Below are 17,405 nucleotides of genomic sequence, written 5' to 3'. Positions count from 1 at the left end.
TCTCCAGGGCTTGTTTCTCCTGCTTCTTCCCAGGATGACACATGGGTAGAGAGGAGGAGGTGTCTGTGAATGCTGGCGGTGAGGTGACGCCTGCGGTCGGCATGCTCTCCCCCAGGTTCTCCGAGCTCCCCCTGACCTTTGAAATTGCTGCTGCCTGCTACCGATGTCCCTGATCCCTTTGTCTCAGATCTCAAAGCCTGAGCACTCTCCCCCTTGTGTCCTATGCCAGGACCATGTGGGACATGAGCCTTCAGGCTCTCGCACATCCCCCAACGCGGGCCCACGGGAGCTTCAGCAGTTCCTGCTCATACGCACAGGCTCTGGGGAACCAGGGCTGCTCTGTCAGGCCTTGTGTCCGCCTAGCTTCAGCACTCAGCCGTGTCCGAACCTGTGAGGAGGGTTCCTCCCAGAGTTCTAGACAGCAAGAGGAGAAAAGGGCCCTTGCTTTTTCAGGTTCTCTCCAGGGGAACCTACTAGGGTTTCTGCAGCCTCGGCCCTACAGGGATGCCTACATCCCTGAATTGTTTGTTTTTCTATCCACGTTAGGTCTAAGGGATAGAAAGTGGTTCCTTCTTTGAGCTTGGTCTAGATACTTTGGCACTTCTCCCTCTGGGGTCTGACGGACCGTTTTCCTGCCTCGTCCCTCCCAGGGGTCCCTCTACCCAGCAGTTCCCTGTTGTCAGTCCTCCAAGCCACAGTGTGTTGGAACAAATCAACCTTGTCCTCTCCCTTTTAACCAAACGTGGCTTTTCAAGTCGAACACGGTATTTCTTCAGGCTATCCTACTATCAACTTAGAAATCCTCTTAAGAAATGCAAAATCTGGGAAAGATGTCTTTGACTCCATGTGCCCTCCCACCCCCAAAATCAAGAGCTGCCAATCAAATAGGCATTTCCAGTAATAAAGAAACGTTGGCTTCATATTTGCAAAAGGTATTATCGTGCCCTCCTGTCCCTCTGTTATACACAGATACGTACATTCAGAGAACTGCATTCTAGCCTGTACCTCGGAGTCTGCAGAGTCAAGTACATGTCCCCACAGACTCAGTCCCATTAGGAATGCCACTGTAGTATAGAGAGCCACAGGCCTGACAGCACAGTAAATTCCCAGGCGGGGAGGGGAAGGACATGGCATCATGTCCGAATTTGGCTCCTAACATTTCTCCTTGCTTTGATTTCCCAGGGAAAACCTGGAGCCCCAGGGCCTCCGGGAGTCCCAGGAGAACCGGTGAGTTGCCAGCCACTTACTTAACCATGGTACTTGCATGTGGTTCCAAAGCTTTCCTTAGCAACTAATATTTGTCTGTGGACATGCCTATAGGGTGACAGAGGGCCTGTTGGAGATATAGGTTTCCCTGGACCAGAAGGACCCACTGGAAGGCCAGTAAGTACTTTTTACTATTTAAAATTTGCCAGTTTGAGAAATATTCCAAGCACTGCCTCTTTCCCTGTCTCCTTGGAAAATCTGACGTCTGTAGTTTCTACAGAAGTAAGAGTAAGTTCCACAGATGGGTCTTTGGGGGTGTGGTTCTCTGAGTGTCCTAGCTCTGTATGAGGTATCTTTATGTCTTAAACAATGATGAAGAAAGTGACATTGTTTGTTTGTTTGTTTTAAGTGTCAGGAGATTAGACTCATTATTTCTTAAGTCTGATGTTCTCCGAGTTAAAAAACAAAATGGCCTGTCACATTCAAAAATATAAAGAAACTGAAGACACAGATATGACTCCCGGGTGCTAAGCTGAAAACTATTTCCTCAGATTCCCTTCTTTATCTATGGACCTTGTTCTTATACTTTCATAAATCATGCTTCTAAACATAGCATCCCTTTGATTCCTAAAAGAGCTCTTGGATACTGACATATATTGCTGTAACATGGTAACAATCATTCTTACCAATTCAGTTCAGTTCAACATAGATTCATCTAGTCTCTGCTCTTGCTAAGGACGTGCTGGGCCACGAGGGAGGGGACGTAAAGATGAATGACATAGAGCCCACTCTCGGGTTTACTCTTTATAGACGGTCACTACTCCCTTTGCTTGTTTGTTTGTGTGTGGAGAGGGAGTGCTATTAGGACAGGGAGGATACTGAAGGTGAACAAGCTGCACAGAGTGCGCGAGGCTGGTTCAGCACCTCTGGGAAACCTTCTGGGTCTGAGTGCTCCCTGGCCACCACCTCCTCAGAGAAGGCACCATAAAAATATAGGAAGCATATACAATTTAGTGTCAGAAAGATATGGGTTTGAATTGTGACTCAAAGGGTTTTGTGAGTCACTTAAGTAACATGACATATGGTAAATATCTCCGGTGCCTGGTCCTGGGAGGCACTCAATAAATAGTTTCAATCCCTGCCTCCCCCGTCACCTCCTGTTACCAACTCCCTATGCTGGGCCCCTGACCATTTTCTAAATGCTTGCCCAGGGGATGATGCAAAAAGCAATTTGTTTGTTCAACAACTATTTCTTGAGCACCTACTAAAATGCTAGGCATTCTTCTGCCAGCAACTCATGGCTTTGCGTTCTGGTATAGGGACACAGACAACAAACAAATAAATACACATATATGCACAATTTCAGGTAGAAAAAGCTCTAAGCAGGGTGACGCACCAGAGTAGCATTTAAATAGAGCAGTTGAAAAAAGCGTGCCATTTAAGCAGAAACCTGCATGAAGTGAGAGATCAAACCTGGAGTGGTTGTCAAAGGCATTGCTTCAAGGAAGAGAAATGGCCATAGAGGAGTGAGCCTGGGGTGTTAAAGAAACAGCAAAAAGCATGAGGTCAAGAACGCACTAAGCTAGACAAGAGTTGGAAAGATACTGAGAGAGAACTTGGCAGTGGCCTGGCCATGAGGAACTTCTAAACTATGGAGTTTGGATTTCATTTGAAGTATGATGGAAACCCATCGAAGCATTTGTAGTGGGGAAGGAAAATGACTGGAGTACATTTTAAAGTATCATTCTGACTATTTTGTGGAGAGCAGACTGCAGGAAGCAAGATGGAAGCAGACAGAACAGCGTGGAAACATCACCATAATCCACATCAGAAATAATGATGGGGAGAACAGGGAGATCATGAGGAGTAAGGGAGTTTAGGATGTACGTTGAAGGGAGAGTCAGCAAACTCACTGATGGACCAGATGTGGAGTGTGAGGGAGAGATAAGTCAAAGCTGTGGTGTGGGGTCTTTGCAGCCATGTCACAGTGGTGCTTTTGGTGAGATGGAAGAGACTGGAGATGGGTAGGTGTGGGAGGGAAAACCAAGAATTCTCTGTGGTGGACACATTCAACTTCAAGCACTAGTAGACATCCAAGTGGAAGTGTCAAGTAAGTGGTAGATGATGCATCTTGAATTAATGGAGAGGTCAGGACTGGAGAGACTGATTTGGGTATTTAAACCTGAGCCTGGATGAAATGGAGTCAGTACGGATTGGGAGGGGAGAGAGCACTTCAAGTTTTAGGAAAAGGACCTGGCAAAAAGTCTGAGAAGGTACAGTGGTGAGATATGAAGCAAACCAGGCGAATGAGGTTTCCTGGATGTCGAGGGAACTAAGTGTTTTAAGACAGAGAAATGATGAATCTAGATAGGTCATGTGAGAGCTGACAGTTCTCCTCTGGGTTTAGAAACATGGTGGTCCCTGGTGGGAGAGGTTATAGCACGCTTGTATCTTGATAAGAATGATCCAGTCAAGAGGGGAAGTTTTGATGATGCCATGCAAATGGAGATAACTTTGAGTAGGGGGAGAAGACTGGTATTCACCTCAGAAGTGGAAATCGGTTTTCACAAGGAACAGGGGCAGCTCATCCTTCTTACCAGGAGGAAGGAGGCAGGCAGAAGTTGGCGTACAAATGCGTGTAGGTTGGTGGATCCCATGGAGGGAAGGAAGGTGAGGTGGCTCTGTCCTATTTATATTCTCTGTGGAAGAAGAATCAAGGTCATCGGCTGGGTGTAAGGAATCAGGTGGTGATGCTGGGGACCTGAAGACAGGAAACTCTGTGAAAGAGTACTTTGGAAGAGAAGGAAAGGGAGTGGAATCCGGAAATCCAGGATAGCCTGGTTATACAGAGGGGCTACTTGCCATCTGCCTCCGTACATTTAGGTCGGAACAAGTGAGCAAGGGTATGTGTTTTTCTTCAACCGCAGCCAGCCACTCAGATGCAGACATGTGGTAGACAGAAAGCCGGTTATACCCAGGGATGGAGCTCTTCCAGATAAGTGAGTTGGGGGGAGGGGGGAAACAAATCCATTCAGGTTATTCTAAAAATCTCTAAAAGCAGTACTTGTCTAGGGAAAGCAAGTTACTAACACCTTTATATACATGATAGTCTGATGAATTACAAAAGACAAAAAAAGACTGTACAGTTATTTCTTTTCTCACATTGTTACCAAAAGCATGAATTACATTTTAACACTAGATTTATCTTCCTTTATTCAAGTGATACAGTTGGGTTTTTTTTTTTTCTCCCACATCCTCTCTTTAATCAGCTTTATCTTTGTTGCTTGTGTTTCTGGATGTAATAAATTCTTTGAACCATACACTGCAGGTAACGTGTCCTTAGTTCAAGTAGCCTAGATAATTCCCAGGGTGTTTCAGAGAGGCTGGGGGGACTTTGGTTGGGTTATCAGCTGTGACAGGTTTTAGTGTAACTTACAGCAGTGAAAACATGTGCTTGTCTGCAGTTCCAGCCTCATAGAATCCATCCCAGCACAATAAAACCCCTAGGCTTTTCAGAGGAGCATGTCCATGCAATTGCCTGCTGGCTAAGAAATCATTTTCCTCACCTTGATCTCTCTCTTCAAACCAAATCTCAAAATCACATCTGCTGTTGGACTCTAGGTATTTGATTTGACCCCAAGCGCTTTTCCTTCTCACATCTCCTGGCCAAAAGCTGTCTCTGTCTTATAAATCTCTGAGCGGGGGGCTTTATTTCTACCTCCAGAACTGCCTTGTAAAGTTTGGGAAACTTCCAGGTTAGTAATAAAAAACCACTACTTAATGCTCTCAAAAACCATGATTACAGATTTCTTACTTTTCTTTCATATCCTCCCACTGAAAAATAACAAATTGTTCTCTCGCTGACAGTTTATTTCAGAGTAGGATCATGTTCTGGCCATGTTATGAAATTTCCCCAGCAGCAACTGAGACCGTTTACTGAGAATGACTCTCTGTGCTGGAAAATTGTTAGAGGGTAACGATAAACACCACACACCAGCCACCCAGCACCACGGGGCACCTTATTTTTCAGATTGTACCAAACAGAATAAGTAAGGAAAATAACCCCATTGACTATTTACAGTGAGCGAGGCATTTTGTGTTTCTTCACCAAATACTTAGTTTTAAAGTCACGATTTTATCCTCACTTTATAAGGAAAGAAGCTGATGCTATTAAGGTTCAGTAAATTGCCTGAAGTAAATGGAACTTGTCAGTGACAGAGTCAGAATTTGAACTTAGGGCCATCTATTCTATCAACTTTGTTTTCTGTTTCACCACACTGCCACACCAAAATAGCAGAAATATGATGATTAAGTCCTCGAAACTTTACCCTTTTATTGTGTTTAACTATGTCTACCGATGTAGAATTAGAAATATTGATCATCTTTTGTCTTTATAGGGAATAAATGGAAAAGATGGATTACCAGGTGCTCAGGTATGGAAAATACCACTTCAAATAAATATTCTGATGTAAAACCTCATCCGCAGTACCTGTCAGAATACTTGACTGAGCAGGCTGGGGAAAAATCTTGGCAAGCAGTGATTTTTTAGTGTTGACATTTGTTTTTCAGGGTATCATGGGTAAACCTGGAGATAGAGGCCCCAAAGGAGAACGTGTATGTATATTACTATTCTGATCATGATTTAAGCCTGTCTGCTGCAACTGCCTCATCCTTTGAGTTACACCATGGGCGTGTGGATGCCTGTAAATCTCCCAATATGACACGTCTAGGGTGTATGTGATCCAAGATCTCTTCTAAGCATAAAATAGGCCAATTAAAGGACCCAGAAACAGGCCATATGGCAGGTACACCTACAACAATGACCTTTATTTAGAACTAAGTCTAGTGTGCTATTCCAGTTTGGAAAGCTTCAGTCCTCCTGTCTCAGACACATATTCCTATTATAGCGATCACCAATTTTCTTGTTCCTTAGAGTAGGGTTTCTCCACCTCAGCACTGTTGATGTTTGGAGGCAGACAGCTCTTTGCTGTAAGTGTCTGTCCTGTGCACCGCAGGATGTTTCACAGCATCCCTGGCCTCTAACCACCAGAGGCAGTGCCACCAGCTCCCCTCCAGTTGTGACAACGAAAAATGTCTCCAGACATCACCAAATGCCTTCTGGGGACCAGAGTGGCCCTCATGGAAAAGCCCTGACCTCATGGAATACAAAGTCGAGTAAGAGGGCTGGTGTGAGGAGGTAGAGCAGTGGAAAGTGGAACCGAACAGAGTGACGAGTCATGCCAATTCAGTTATATCCTTTTATTATAACTGGTTTGTGTGTTGATGTTGTTCCAACTTCCCATTATTTTCTTTTCACTGCAAAGATTACTCAAGCACTGTTATTCAGTGGTTTTCTCGTGAGGGCTGCTAGTGTGTTGCATGTGTGTGTTTGTGTACTGGTATCCAGTTTACTTGTTTTTACTTATTACACAAATAATTCATGATAACTGAAGGACTTGTGAAAACAGAGATAATACAAATAAAAAAGAGATAAGGATTCTTGATTTTGGACAAGCACTATTTTGGTTATATTTCTATTTCTCTTTTACACATAATATACATATATACTTAATGTATCAATACAAATGAATATATGCTCCTCCAAAAATGTGTTCAGACTGTTTTGTAAATGACTTTCTTCACCTAACAATATATAATGACCATCTTGCCATGTCAGTAAATATAGATCAGCAGGTGACTTTTAGTGGCTATATGTAATTCCACTGTTTGGATATACGTTACTTCACTTTCCTAGTCTCCTTTTTCTGGATATTTAGGTTCTTTCCAGTTTTCATAATAATAAATATCACTGTAATGAACATACTTGTGCCTATATTGTAAAAGAATTTTAGTATGCTAAAGACTGCAATTATTTTGCACATGATCACAGTATTGATCAGCATGTGTTAGTACTTCTTTTCTTTATTTTTTTTTAATTTGACTCATCCCAGGTATTTCCCCAAATATGAGTTGATATACTTGTATGCAGATACATTTGTATAACTAAGACAGTAGCATTGAAATTAGGCCCATCTGCTTTTACTTCTTTCTACATGGCTTCTTTCTACATCTCTTCATTCCATGATCAAATAGATCCCTGTAATTGTTCATTTGTTTTCATTACTTTTTTTAAATCAGAAGAAATGGAGTTTGGCCTTTTGCACAGTAGTCACAAATAAAAGAATAGCACAGTGAAATACAGGGCAGCCTCAATGCAGCATCCCATCATATTTGGTGTGATCATCACCTCCTGGCATTGTAGAACTGAGTACTTGGAATATCTGTAACCGAAACACTCTATGATACATATATACACCTCTCTCCTGACCCCCCGCGGCATCCTCTAATGCACGAACACATGCAGTACTAGATACCTTGCCGGATAAAAGTCAGCATTAAATAAACTTCTTATTACAGTCAAGCCACCTAATACTACCTTATACCTAATTTACTATGGCAACTTACTCAGTGAATTGTCTCATAGTTCATTTATGTTATTAAGTATATGATCTCAGTGATGACCCTCCACCCCAAGCACCTGCTCTGAACTTTTTCAAAGGCTCTCCTTTCTAATCTTCCTGAGTTGTATATCTTTGGGACACAGCATGTATGCACATGCGCACACACACACACACACACACACACACACACACACACACTCATACACTGTAAAACACGAATAAAGAAACCAACCCACAGAATCTAATAAAGATTCTGATAAAGGTAAAAGAAGAAGAAAAGCACATGATTTGAGAAGGATTTTGAGTGTACTGAAGTTTTTACTTCAGTGTAAAATCTTGGTGACCATCTTCATTCAAGTGCAAAATCCTCTTGGGCATCTTCCTTTATTATTGCCAAGGAGACTCAGGCCTGAAATGAGACCTGCTGTTGACTTTCAAAAGTGTCATCATTCTAGACTGGCAATCAAGTACAACTAACGTCACTAGCTTTCTATGGAGTGCCTTCAACATGCCAGGCATTGTTCTAAGCACTTGACTTGACTCACTCATTTCTCAGCCTCACCCTTCTTAGTGGGTACTATTAATATCTCCACTTTATGGGACAGGAAACCAGGGCACAGAGGGCTTGATTCCCTTATCTGAGGTCCCACAGCTAGTAGGTGCCACTATGAATCCAGAACCTTCGCTTTTAACCACAGCTTTTGTGTTCTAGAAGAGATCATTATTATTAACCTTTTCCTTAACAGGGTGACCAGGGAATTCCAGGGGACAGAGGCCCACAAGGTGAACAGGGGAAACCAGGCCTTCCAGGCATGAAGGGAGTCATAGGTCCTGTGGGGCCACCCGGAAGCAAGGGTTCCACGGGATCCCCCGGGCACCAAGGCCCTCCAGGCAATCCAGGCATCCCAGGCACTCCGGTGAGTGGTGCCAAGAGCTCCGATAGCTCCTGGCTAGTATTGACCACATATCCCTCTTACAGTGAAAGCAATCATAATCCTTTTAAAAGAAATAAAATGAACCTAAACTGCGCTCCACAAGGGTAGCAATAGCTGCCATTTATTTCAAGTTATGTACCAGATCCTCTGCTAAGTCCTTACTATACATTACTTCAGTAGATCCTCACAACTAGGAGGATTGGTGTCCTGTAGGCCCCACTTTACAAATACAAAAACTGAGAGTTGACTTGTTCAGGGTCACAGTTATTTCATGGGTTAGACCCACATCTGATGGACTCCAAAGCCAGGCTCTTGAATACCATCTATAATGTCTCCCTACACTACACAAATGACATATGTCCGTTTTATATTAAAACTCTATTTGTTGAATATGAGAACAACACACCTGCCTTGAGTGGTACTTTGAGGTGGAAAACAGACCAAGAAGGAGTGTTTGGTTAAGGAAGCCTGTATTATTATTAATATCCTCAGGAGGGGTGGCGGATGGCCATTCACAGAGGAACTTAATCAGAAAATACCCTTGTTAGGGAGAAAGGAGGATCCTGGAGTGGGGAGGGCAGGGCAGGGAGTGAAGGACACACTGTCCTCAGATAATCAGCCAATACCAGATGGAGGCCAAATTGGGCATTCCCACAATATTGAGATTCTTTATTTTTACCCACTCTTCCTAAGCTCTACTTGAATAAAGCCTGTATAATGAGCTCGCAGTGCTGTGTCAGTAATTGGTATTAGATGCATTAACTCAAGTTCATATGTCCCATATACCATGAAAATAAAATGTTGAAAGAGAGCATTTTTTGAACTATTCTGTCCTACAGAAATCATCATTTTATGAGCCCATCACATTGTCTTTAATGTCACACATATACCCCTGGATAATAATCCTAAAAAAAAAAAAAAGAAGAAGAGTAATAAAATACTTTGAGATCCTAATGATCATGAAAAATAATAGCTCTCTTTTAAAAAATATCAAGGTACCATAGTAAAGTATTATTATTATAAATGTTAGATTCTTTACCAAATTCATGTAGGTTCATTTGTCGAGGGGTTAAAAATTCAACTGACATCATTTACCTACTTCCCTTTCTCATGTCTCATAGTGTTTTCTATTAAAAAAAGAAAATTGCTTAATACAAATATGCTTACAAAGTGTAAACTACAGAATAAACTATACCATAAAAATGACTAAAACTTGGTAGTTTTATCCCATGAATAAAACAATTTTAAAGAATAATCTGGCATACTTGGAGTTCTCTTCCTTCAAAGAAGCATAGTATCGGGGCACCTGGGTGGCTCAGTCGTTAAGCGTCTGCCTTTGGCTCAGGTCATGAGCTCAGGGTCCTGGGATTGAGCCCCACGTCGGGCTCCCTGCTCCGCAGGAAGCCTGCTTCTCCCTCTCCCACTCCCCCTGCTTGTGTTCCCTCTCTCGCTGTGTCTCTCTCTGTCAAAAAATAAATTAAAAAAAATAAAGAAAGAAAGAAGCATAGTATCAGTTAGATATTGACTTTACCAGTGCCCAGGGATTGGTTAGAAGTGAAACTGTTCCTGGGATATTAATGTGATGATAACACTGTTCAAGTTCTGTAACTTCAGAAAATGAAGTAATAGGAAATGCCTTTCCTAATCATATGAAGCCATGTCTCTCCATTTAATAAGAAATATGTTCAAATCACTGGTTATGATTCCAGCCCACAGCTTTTAAAGCAATTATGCACTTCAAGTTCTTCCCAGTATTTGATCAAAATAAAGATATTTATTGCCTAATATAGTCAATTGCCAAGAGCATTTTGTTTGATAAATGTATCTCCACAGAAGTTTCAAGTATGTACACCAACCCAGGATTTTGATTCTTTATTCATTTGTGCCATGCTCTACTTTAACAGACCTTTTTCTCCCTTCTTTAGGCTGATGCAGTTTCATTTGAAGAAATAAAGAAGTATATTAATCAAGAGGTTCTAAGGATTTTTGAAGGTTAGATCTACTTAATAAACATTTCTGAATTTTCACCAGTTACTACCTCCCATCTGCTGTAGGGGATCCCTTCAGCACTCTCTCCAAAGCTGGCCATGCAACAACAATGTTAAGAGGCAACCTCTTTTATGAGGGGGTTGAGACATCTCTGTCTTACTGTAGGGGAGGTGGACTGACCCTCATAACTTTGTGCCATCTCTGAATTTTATAACCATGTCATCATTCTAATTATAGGTAGAAATGTTGAAGGAAAGAGTCAAGAGTCAAGGATTAGGCCTTTCTTAATGCCATTGTATTCCTCCTGTTCACTTGTAAATTCTATTAATTTATTGTTTCAGTGACCTCTGAATCCATATAGTTTTCTAAAATCCACTCTACATTTTTTTTATCTGTTCCCAAGATATCACATGATTTTGTCAAATGACTTGCTAAAATCAAGATCACTCCCCTCAACTGTGAGCTTAATAAAGTGGGGAATTTTTGTCTTTAAAAAATGAATCCGCATTGGCTCTCCTGGTTCCTGCTTCTTTTGCACAGCATCCTTTCTTTGCCAAGCTAAATATATATTACTGAATTTTGCAAGGAATAAGATTACAAAATGCCCCAAGTTCACCGGAAGTCTTCCTACTGCAAACATGGAATTAGCTACTCTCCTAGAAGCTCTGATTATTTTAAGCAGTAATTAGTATTAGAGACCAAAATCTCAGTACTTGAGTATACATTATCTTATTTCACATGAGCACTAGAGATAGAGCAGAGTTAACACAGGAACTTTGGCTGCTTCAATGACAAAATAGAAAAAAAAAATGGTTTTTTTTAAAGGTAATGAATTCATGCTGTTGATTTCAATTTACATTGATCTCTACTGAGTGTCTTTACCATGCTCTGGCATGATAGGTCATTAATACAATTGTTCACTGTGTTTTTATTTCAAGCTACCAGTTTTCTCTTTATAATTTTAATGTTGCCCTTCAATCTAGAAATCCTTTTTTACTATCTTTTTTTTATCTTTGAATCAAGCATCATGGGAAAGAGCCTCCAAACTTTGCAATCCAAACATACCCTCTCAACAAGCACTCCTCAAGCATCACCTGCCTGAAAAAGAAAAAGGCATCTTGAGTGCTCCAGAGAAACACTGAAAAATATAGAGGCACAGACAGGTCCAGCTAATTTGCAGGACTCAACACAGAGTGAAAATGGAGGTGCCCTTATTCAAAAATGATTAAGAATTATAAGACAGCCATAGTTAAACACTATACCCAGCATAGGGCCCTTTTGAGCAAGGGACTCTGTGTGACTGCACAGGTGGGTTGTCCTTAAAGCCTGCCTGGGCACAGGACCTTTAGGACCTCAGAAAGCATCCACATGTTTAGTAGACACAATCATGGAAGGGAAAATACCAGCAAATATGTTTCTGAATTGTGATCTAAAATTCTCCTTTAACTCTTAATGTCCATGGGCTCTAGTGTCAACCGTCTTTTATCTCAGGCAGGTTTAATGTGGAATTTCAATTCCTTAAACGACTTTAGATTTAGTCTGAGATGCGGGAAGTGTTCATTTTGCCCAGTGGACCCTGGATGAAGGCATGGCCTTTGGTGGCCTCCCCACTGCGTTCAGCAGAGGAGACATGCCACTTGCACCCACAGAAACCTTCCTGCTGCCCACTCACAGGCCGTTGTGGGGTTATTCCTGTGAAGGACTATGCCTTCTGAGGAGAGAAACCAGGGGAACTGGATCACTCTCCACCTGTCTTGGGGCAGGCTCTTGCGGCTTGCACTTTCTTCTAAGTCTGTGAACTCCCCCTCTGCTGTCCTGTCCCAGCTTCCTCTCCCAGTCACTCCGTGCCTGCCAGGAAGCGAAGGGTGCAGATGCTCCCCCAAGCCTCCTCTAGCTCCCCTCCCACCCTGCATCTCCCCCAACCACCTTCCCCAGTCTCTTCCAGCCTGGTGAGGTCCCTCAAAAGCCACATGTCTTGTCTCAAAACCATATTCTAAAGTGGCCCACAAGGAAATTTTTTGGGAGACTTGTAGACTCTGAGACTCTGACCATGATACCCCCTCTCCTTTCATCTTTGTCGGTACCAGTCCAGCAACACTTTCTCCCAAACAAAAAAAAACCCCAAGATTTGGTTATTTAGCACTTGAGTTAATTTGTCCCAAGATTATTCCAATTCAGTCCATTTAACTTTCCAATTAGAAGTCACTTTTCCAAGGCTTCTGAATACCATTTACAAAAAGGAATAAGGAAAACTCCATTTCCACAAGTCCTAGAGCTCCAAGGTCACATTTCTCCCTTTCAGAACGCTTTCTCTATAAAGGCAAAGACTAATTTTCACAGGACAGTGGGCTCAGTGGCAGCTAATGTTTGTCTTGACCCCATTCACCCCTGCACAGCTACAGCCTCAGGGGCAACTCTCTCTGCCCAGCAAGTCGTGGACTATCTATGGGGGCTCAAGGGAGTGCTGGAGAGATCCCGCTCTCCCACTTTACCATCCTTTCACTGGAGGTCCACACTGGAGACTATAGTGAAGCCTAGACCAAAACCCCAAACTTGGGCTCTCTAGCTCCCTTCAGGGATTCCCAGGTGGCCCCTTCCCACAGATCTCACACTTTGGGCTCTGTCCCAGGCCACCAAGCCCTCCTTCAGCATCCTGATGCCCCCATCTCAAACCTACGCATGGTGGAAAAAGGTGTTTTCCTATCAACCCCAAGTCTGGGTTTCTGCTGGATCACAATGGACAAATATGTGCCCAGTCCAAAGTTAAATTAAATTCCCTATTTGATTAGCCAACAGATCAAATCCTTTTGCAGATAAGGTGACCGCACAGAGTGGGGCAAAATGCTGGGTGTCTCAGCTTAGCCTCTTTTGGCTTTGTGAGGGCTTTGCAGCTACCCTACAAACTAGAATCTTGCTAGATCTGAGAAGCTTAATTCTTGCTATGACACCACCCTATTATACTTGGAGATTTCCATCAACACGCAGGAAGAATTTGCCAACCTGTGCAGAAATGTGGATACATATCCTGCTTTCTTGGTTCTTGAGACAAACTTGGAACCAACTGCAACTTTGGGAAGACAGAAAAGTAAGGGCTCTGTGTCCCTGAGCAGTATTTCTGCCTCCAGAGCCAATGTCCAGGAAAGCCCCTTTATCTATGTTTTCTCCATTTTCCATACATATATTTCATATATATGTGAATATTTATCTTGTTCTCTTGTTTCAAGTGTAACACCTCCCTCGCATCTCAACAACTAAGCTACTAATTTACATATGTGTATGTATATGCATCATACATATACACCTCATCTGATAAGATACACATCTTGAAGATGTACATATACCTTTTAAATACTTTGCACAGCATAGCCTCTATTTCTTTCAATTTGCCTCTTTCCATTTCTTTGTTTGGGTCTGTTGTTCAGCTTATAGGATTTCCTTTGTGCCAGTAATCCTTGGATGTCTGTTCATACAAAAGAGTAAGTTCTAAAAACCTAATCGAAAGTTACTAGTGAATGGTGGGACTCGTGCACCATGAGCTTCACTGTAGGGTAGTCTAACTGGGCTTTTTAATTGAGAGGACTTCAATTTCAGTGCCTTTTAAGTCCTTCCTTTTATTCTGGCCAGATTCCCCAGAGGGAACACTTCCATTTCCTGCCTGGCTGCCAGCATTTGGAGAGCAAAGTAGGAGAATAGGACTGAAAACAAGAAGAATAAATGTGCGCTCATTTATTCTTCTTGTTTTCAGTTAGGGAAGCCCAAGACTCAGTGGGATCTGAAGGCCTCCCCGGGGCACACGTGATCTATTTACCTTTTTTTTTTTTTTTGCTAGGTTTGGGGAGGAACAACTACCTAGCTGTATAGAGAAAGAAATTTCTAAGACTACTTCTTAAACAGGCTTTCAGCTAATCCTTTTGATTTTTCTTCCCCTCCTTTACCACACTTCCAGAAGTAACATGCATTGCCAATTCCTTAAACTTTTAAGGATTCTGTGGTGTAGAACAGGTTGTTTGTCAGTTTCTAGTATAAAGATTTGGTTTTCTAGAGTCTGCTAAGTCATCTGTCTTTGGTTATCAGCTTCCAAAATTTTGTCGTGTTGTCTTCTTTCATATTCTCCCCATTCTTATGCTTTTATGCCTTTAAAAAATATCTTACCATTGCTTTAAAGGAATTCGTGTGCATGTGTTTAATCCACAGTCTTTACCCAAGGTAACATTTCAAAGCAGCATGCTTAGGATGGTGGCAAAGGATTAGGTCAGAAATACAATGTAGCAGTAACAGCCTTTGGGTTATGATGAACCACAAAATGAATATGAATCCAGCAAATGATACTGTGGAACTCACAGTTAAAATGAAACTAGAGAGTAATTATTTGAATATATGAAAGGAAATTACTCTCCTAATATTTTCTGCCCCTTAGGAGAGAACTGTATCTAATTTTGGTTTCCATGTTTCAGACATATTATGGAAAAGCCCTGGAATAGTGAAGCCAAAAAGTGATTTACAAAACAGATGACCAAACCTATGAGTAAAAGTTTTTTAGCCTGAAGTCTAAGAGATAACAATAGTATCAAGTAGACGACTGATTTCCCAAGGGAGATACTCAATGACTGCTTTCTGTTGCCATCATAGAGTAACAAAAGAAAATAAGTTGAAGCTGTACCAAGAAAATGGGCAATTTAACATTTGAATGGGCGTTAGGAGAAAACGATGAGTTTCCTTATTTGGAAATATTTACAAATTCTGTCTGTGAAATAGAAGGTAGACCTGGGCCCAATGACGTCTGAATGCCCCTTCATTCTCCATATAATATAGTTTATCAACACATTAATGTTAATGTCTGCATTACGTTGATGAGCCCATTCTCTAAGGAAGGCAAGCCACTGGTCTTATTTGTTAGAGTGACTGTTCTAGGTTTGCATTGGCGGATAGAATATGTGTGTTTGGTTTATGTAAGCTCCTATCTGAACTCTTCAATTTCCTGCCTCATTAGAAAGCATAGTCAAAACGGTTTGATTGACCAAAGATCCCTGAAAACAGAGAAAAGGCAATTAAGAAACAGGTCTTTACAATTTATTTAGAGGCTCAAAAACATATTATTTTAAATTATAGAGCATTAGAGTAAGGTTCAGAAGAAGTAATTATCCTTTTGCTAAATGAGTATTTCTGAGTATATCTTGAAGCTAGATAATTTATAGCTAGAAGTAATTATCTAAAAGAATTCTGTTTTACTAAAAATATTAAAAACCACCTAAAGCAAATACTTATAAATTCAATTTGTACATTAAAGAGGAAAAAATTAGTACTGTGAATATTTGTGTTTAGACACTGAAGGTATTCAAAGAGATATATCTCAAATTAATAAAAATTATACTGGGGCTCCTGCGTGGCTCAGCATCCAACTCTCGGTTTCGACACAGGCTGTGATCTCATGGGTCGTGAGATGGAGCCCTGACTGGGGCTCTGCGCTCAGGGGGGAGTCTGCTTGGAGATTCTCTCTCCCTCTCCCTCTGCTCCCCTCCCCCCTTGCACAGGCGCTCTCGCGCGTGCTCTCTTTCTCCCAAATAAATTAATTAATTTAAAAAAAGAGAAAAATTGTAATGAAATATATATCTCTTTTAAGTGCAAAACAAATAATATGCAGAGTTTTGAATTGAATTTCATATTTGCTTGTAAAACACCCGTTTACAATTTCATATAATAAAGAGATATCTACATTCAATAAAATGATTTGCAAAACTATAACTATATACTAATTACAAACTTGTTTTATCTATTTAGTTATTGGAAACAAATGTATGAACATCAACCAAACTTATCTCAGGTGGATAGTCAGGTAATAAGTTTTGTCCGAAGACCCATAATTTAATGTCACTCAGGGATGATTCGTCAGATCCTCATTGGTCTTCTCCCATCTCTGTCAATCAGTCTGCATCCAGAGATTCACATCCTGTGAATGTTGTGATGCTTCCATTCTGCTTGCTTTATAATTTGAGAAAAGGAGTGTACAGTGATTGCTCCTTTGATAATTATACCTAGTAGTCCATGTTTGTTAGGACTTTTCCCTTAATAATTCTATTTGAAAATAAATTTGTTTTACTTTCTCAAGCAGCACAAGGTCCTACATTTTTTAAACAAAATTTTTTATCGAAAGCCTATTGAAAAATAGGTTTTACTAGGGGATAATTTGCTCTTTATAAGAAGTTTGTAAAACACACATATCTGCTTAAATGAAATGTGCCCTTACCGTTCAGCTGAATGAGCTAAACTGAGTAAAGAGGCTAGAGAAAATTGGAGTAACTCTTCACAAGGTCTTTATGATTTGGCCTTTGTTTTTTTCTAATTGGCAGCTATAGTTTCCAGAATGTTGCTGTCATTTGGTTTTACCTACAAAGTAAACACTAATTTAAAATTCAGTAAGAAAATTTTCTGGAAGATTTGTCTGCACCAAACCCATGCTGAATTCTTTACATTAAAGATTCATTTTTTTCTTACACATTGGATGTATCCTTGAAAAATTGGGTGTAAATTAGTTTTACAAATGAAATCATTTGAATTTGCTTTTTGAAGAAAATATGTGAAAAGAAAAAAAAAAGGGACACCTGAGTGGCTCAGTCGGTTAAGGGTCTGCCTTCGGCTCAGATCATGATCCCTGGGTCCTGGGATCGAGTCCAGCATCGGGCTCCTTGCTCAGTGGGGAGCCTGCTTCACCCTCTGCCTGCCGCTCCCCCTGCTTGTGTTCCCTTTCTCACTGTCTCTCTCTCCCTCTCTCTCTCTGAGAAATAAATAAATAAAATCTTTAAAAAAGGAAAAAAGT

General features: G+C 41.2%; 1 protein-coding gene across 1 annotated transcript in view; it reads left to right on the top strand.

Moving 5' to 3' along the window:
• COL19A1 (collagen type XIX alpha 1 chain) overlaps positions 1-17,405 on the top strand; it is a 325,436-nt gene that overhangs the window by 298,808 nt on the left and 9,223 nt on the right. The window contains exons 43-48 of the mRNA XM_027602614.1: positions 1,183-1,227; positions 1,321-1,383; positions 5,604-5,639; positions 5,776-5,820; positions 8,414-8,584; positions 10,528-10,594. Coding sequence (XP_027458415.1) covers positions 1,183-1,227; positions 1,321-1,383; positions 5,604-5,639; positions 5,776-5,820; positions 8,414-8,584; positions 10,528-10,594 — 427 coding nt within the window. The remainder of the gene's footprint in view (positions 1-1,182; positions 1,228-1,320; positions 1,384-5,603; positions 5,640-5,775; positions 5,821-8,413; positions 8,585-10,527; positions 10,595-17,405) is intronic.

Source organism: Zalophus californianus, chromosome 7 (assembly GCF_009762305.2).
Source record: "Zalophus californianus isolate mZalCal1 chromosome 7, mZalCal1.pri.v2, whole genome shotgun sequence".
Taxonomy (NCBI): domain Eukaryota; kingdom Metazoa; phylum Chordata; class Mammalia; order Carnivora; family Otariidae; genus Zalophus; species Zalophus californianus.
The sequence above is the reverse complement of the archived record's forward strand: the minus strand, read 5'-3'. Positions and strand labels throughout refer to the sequence as shown.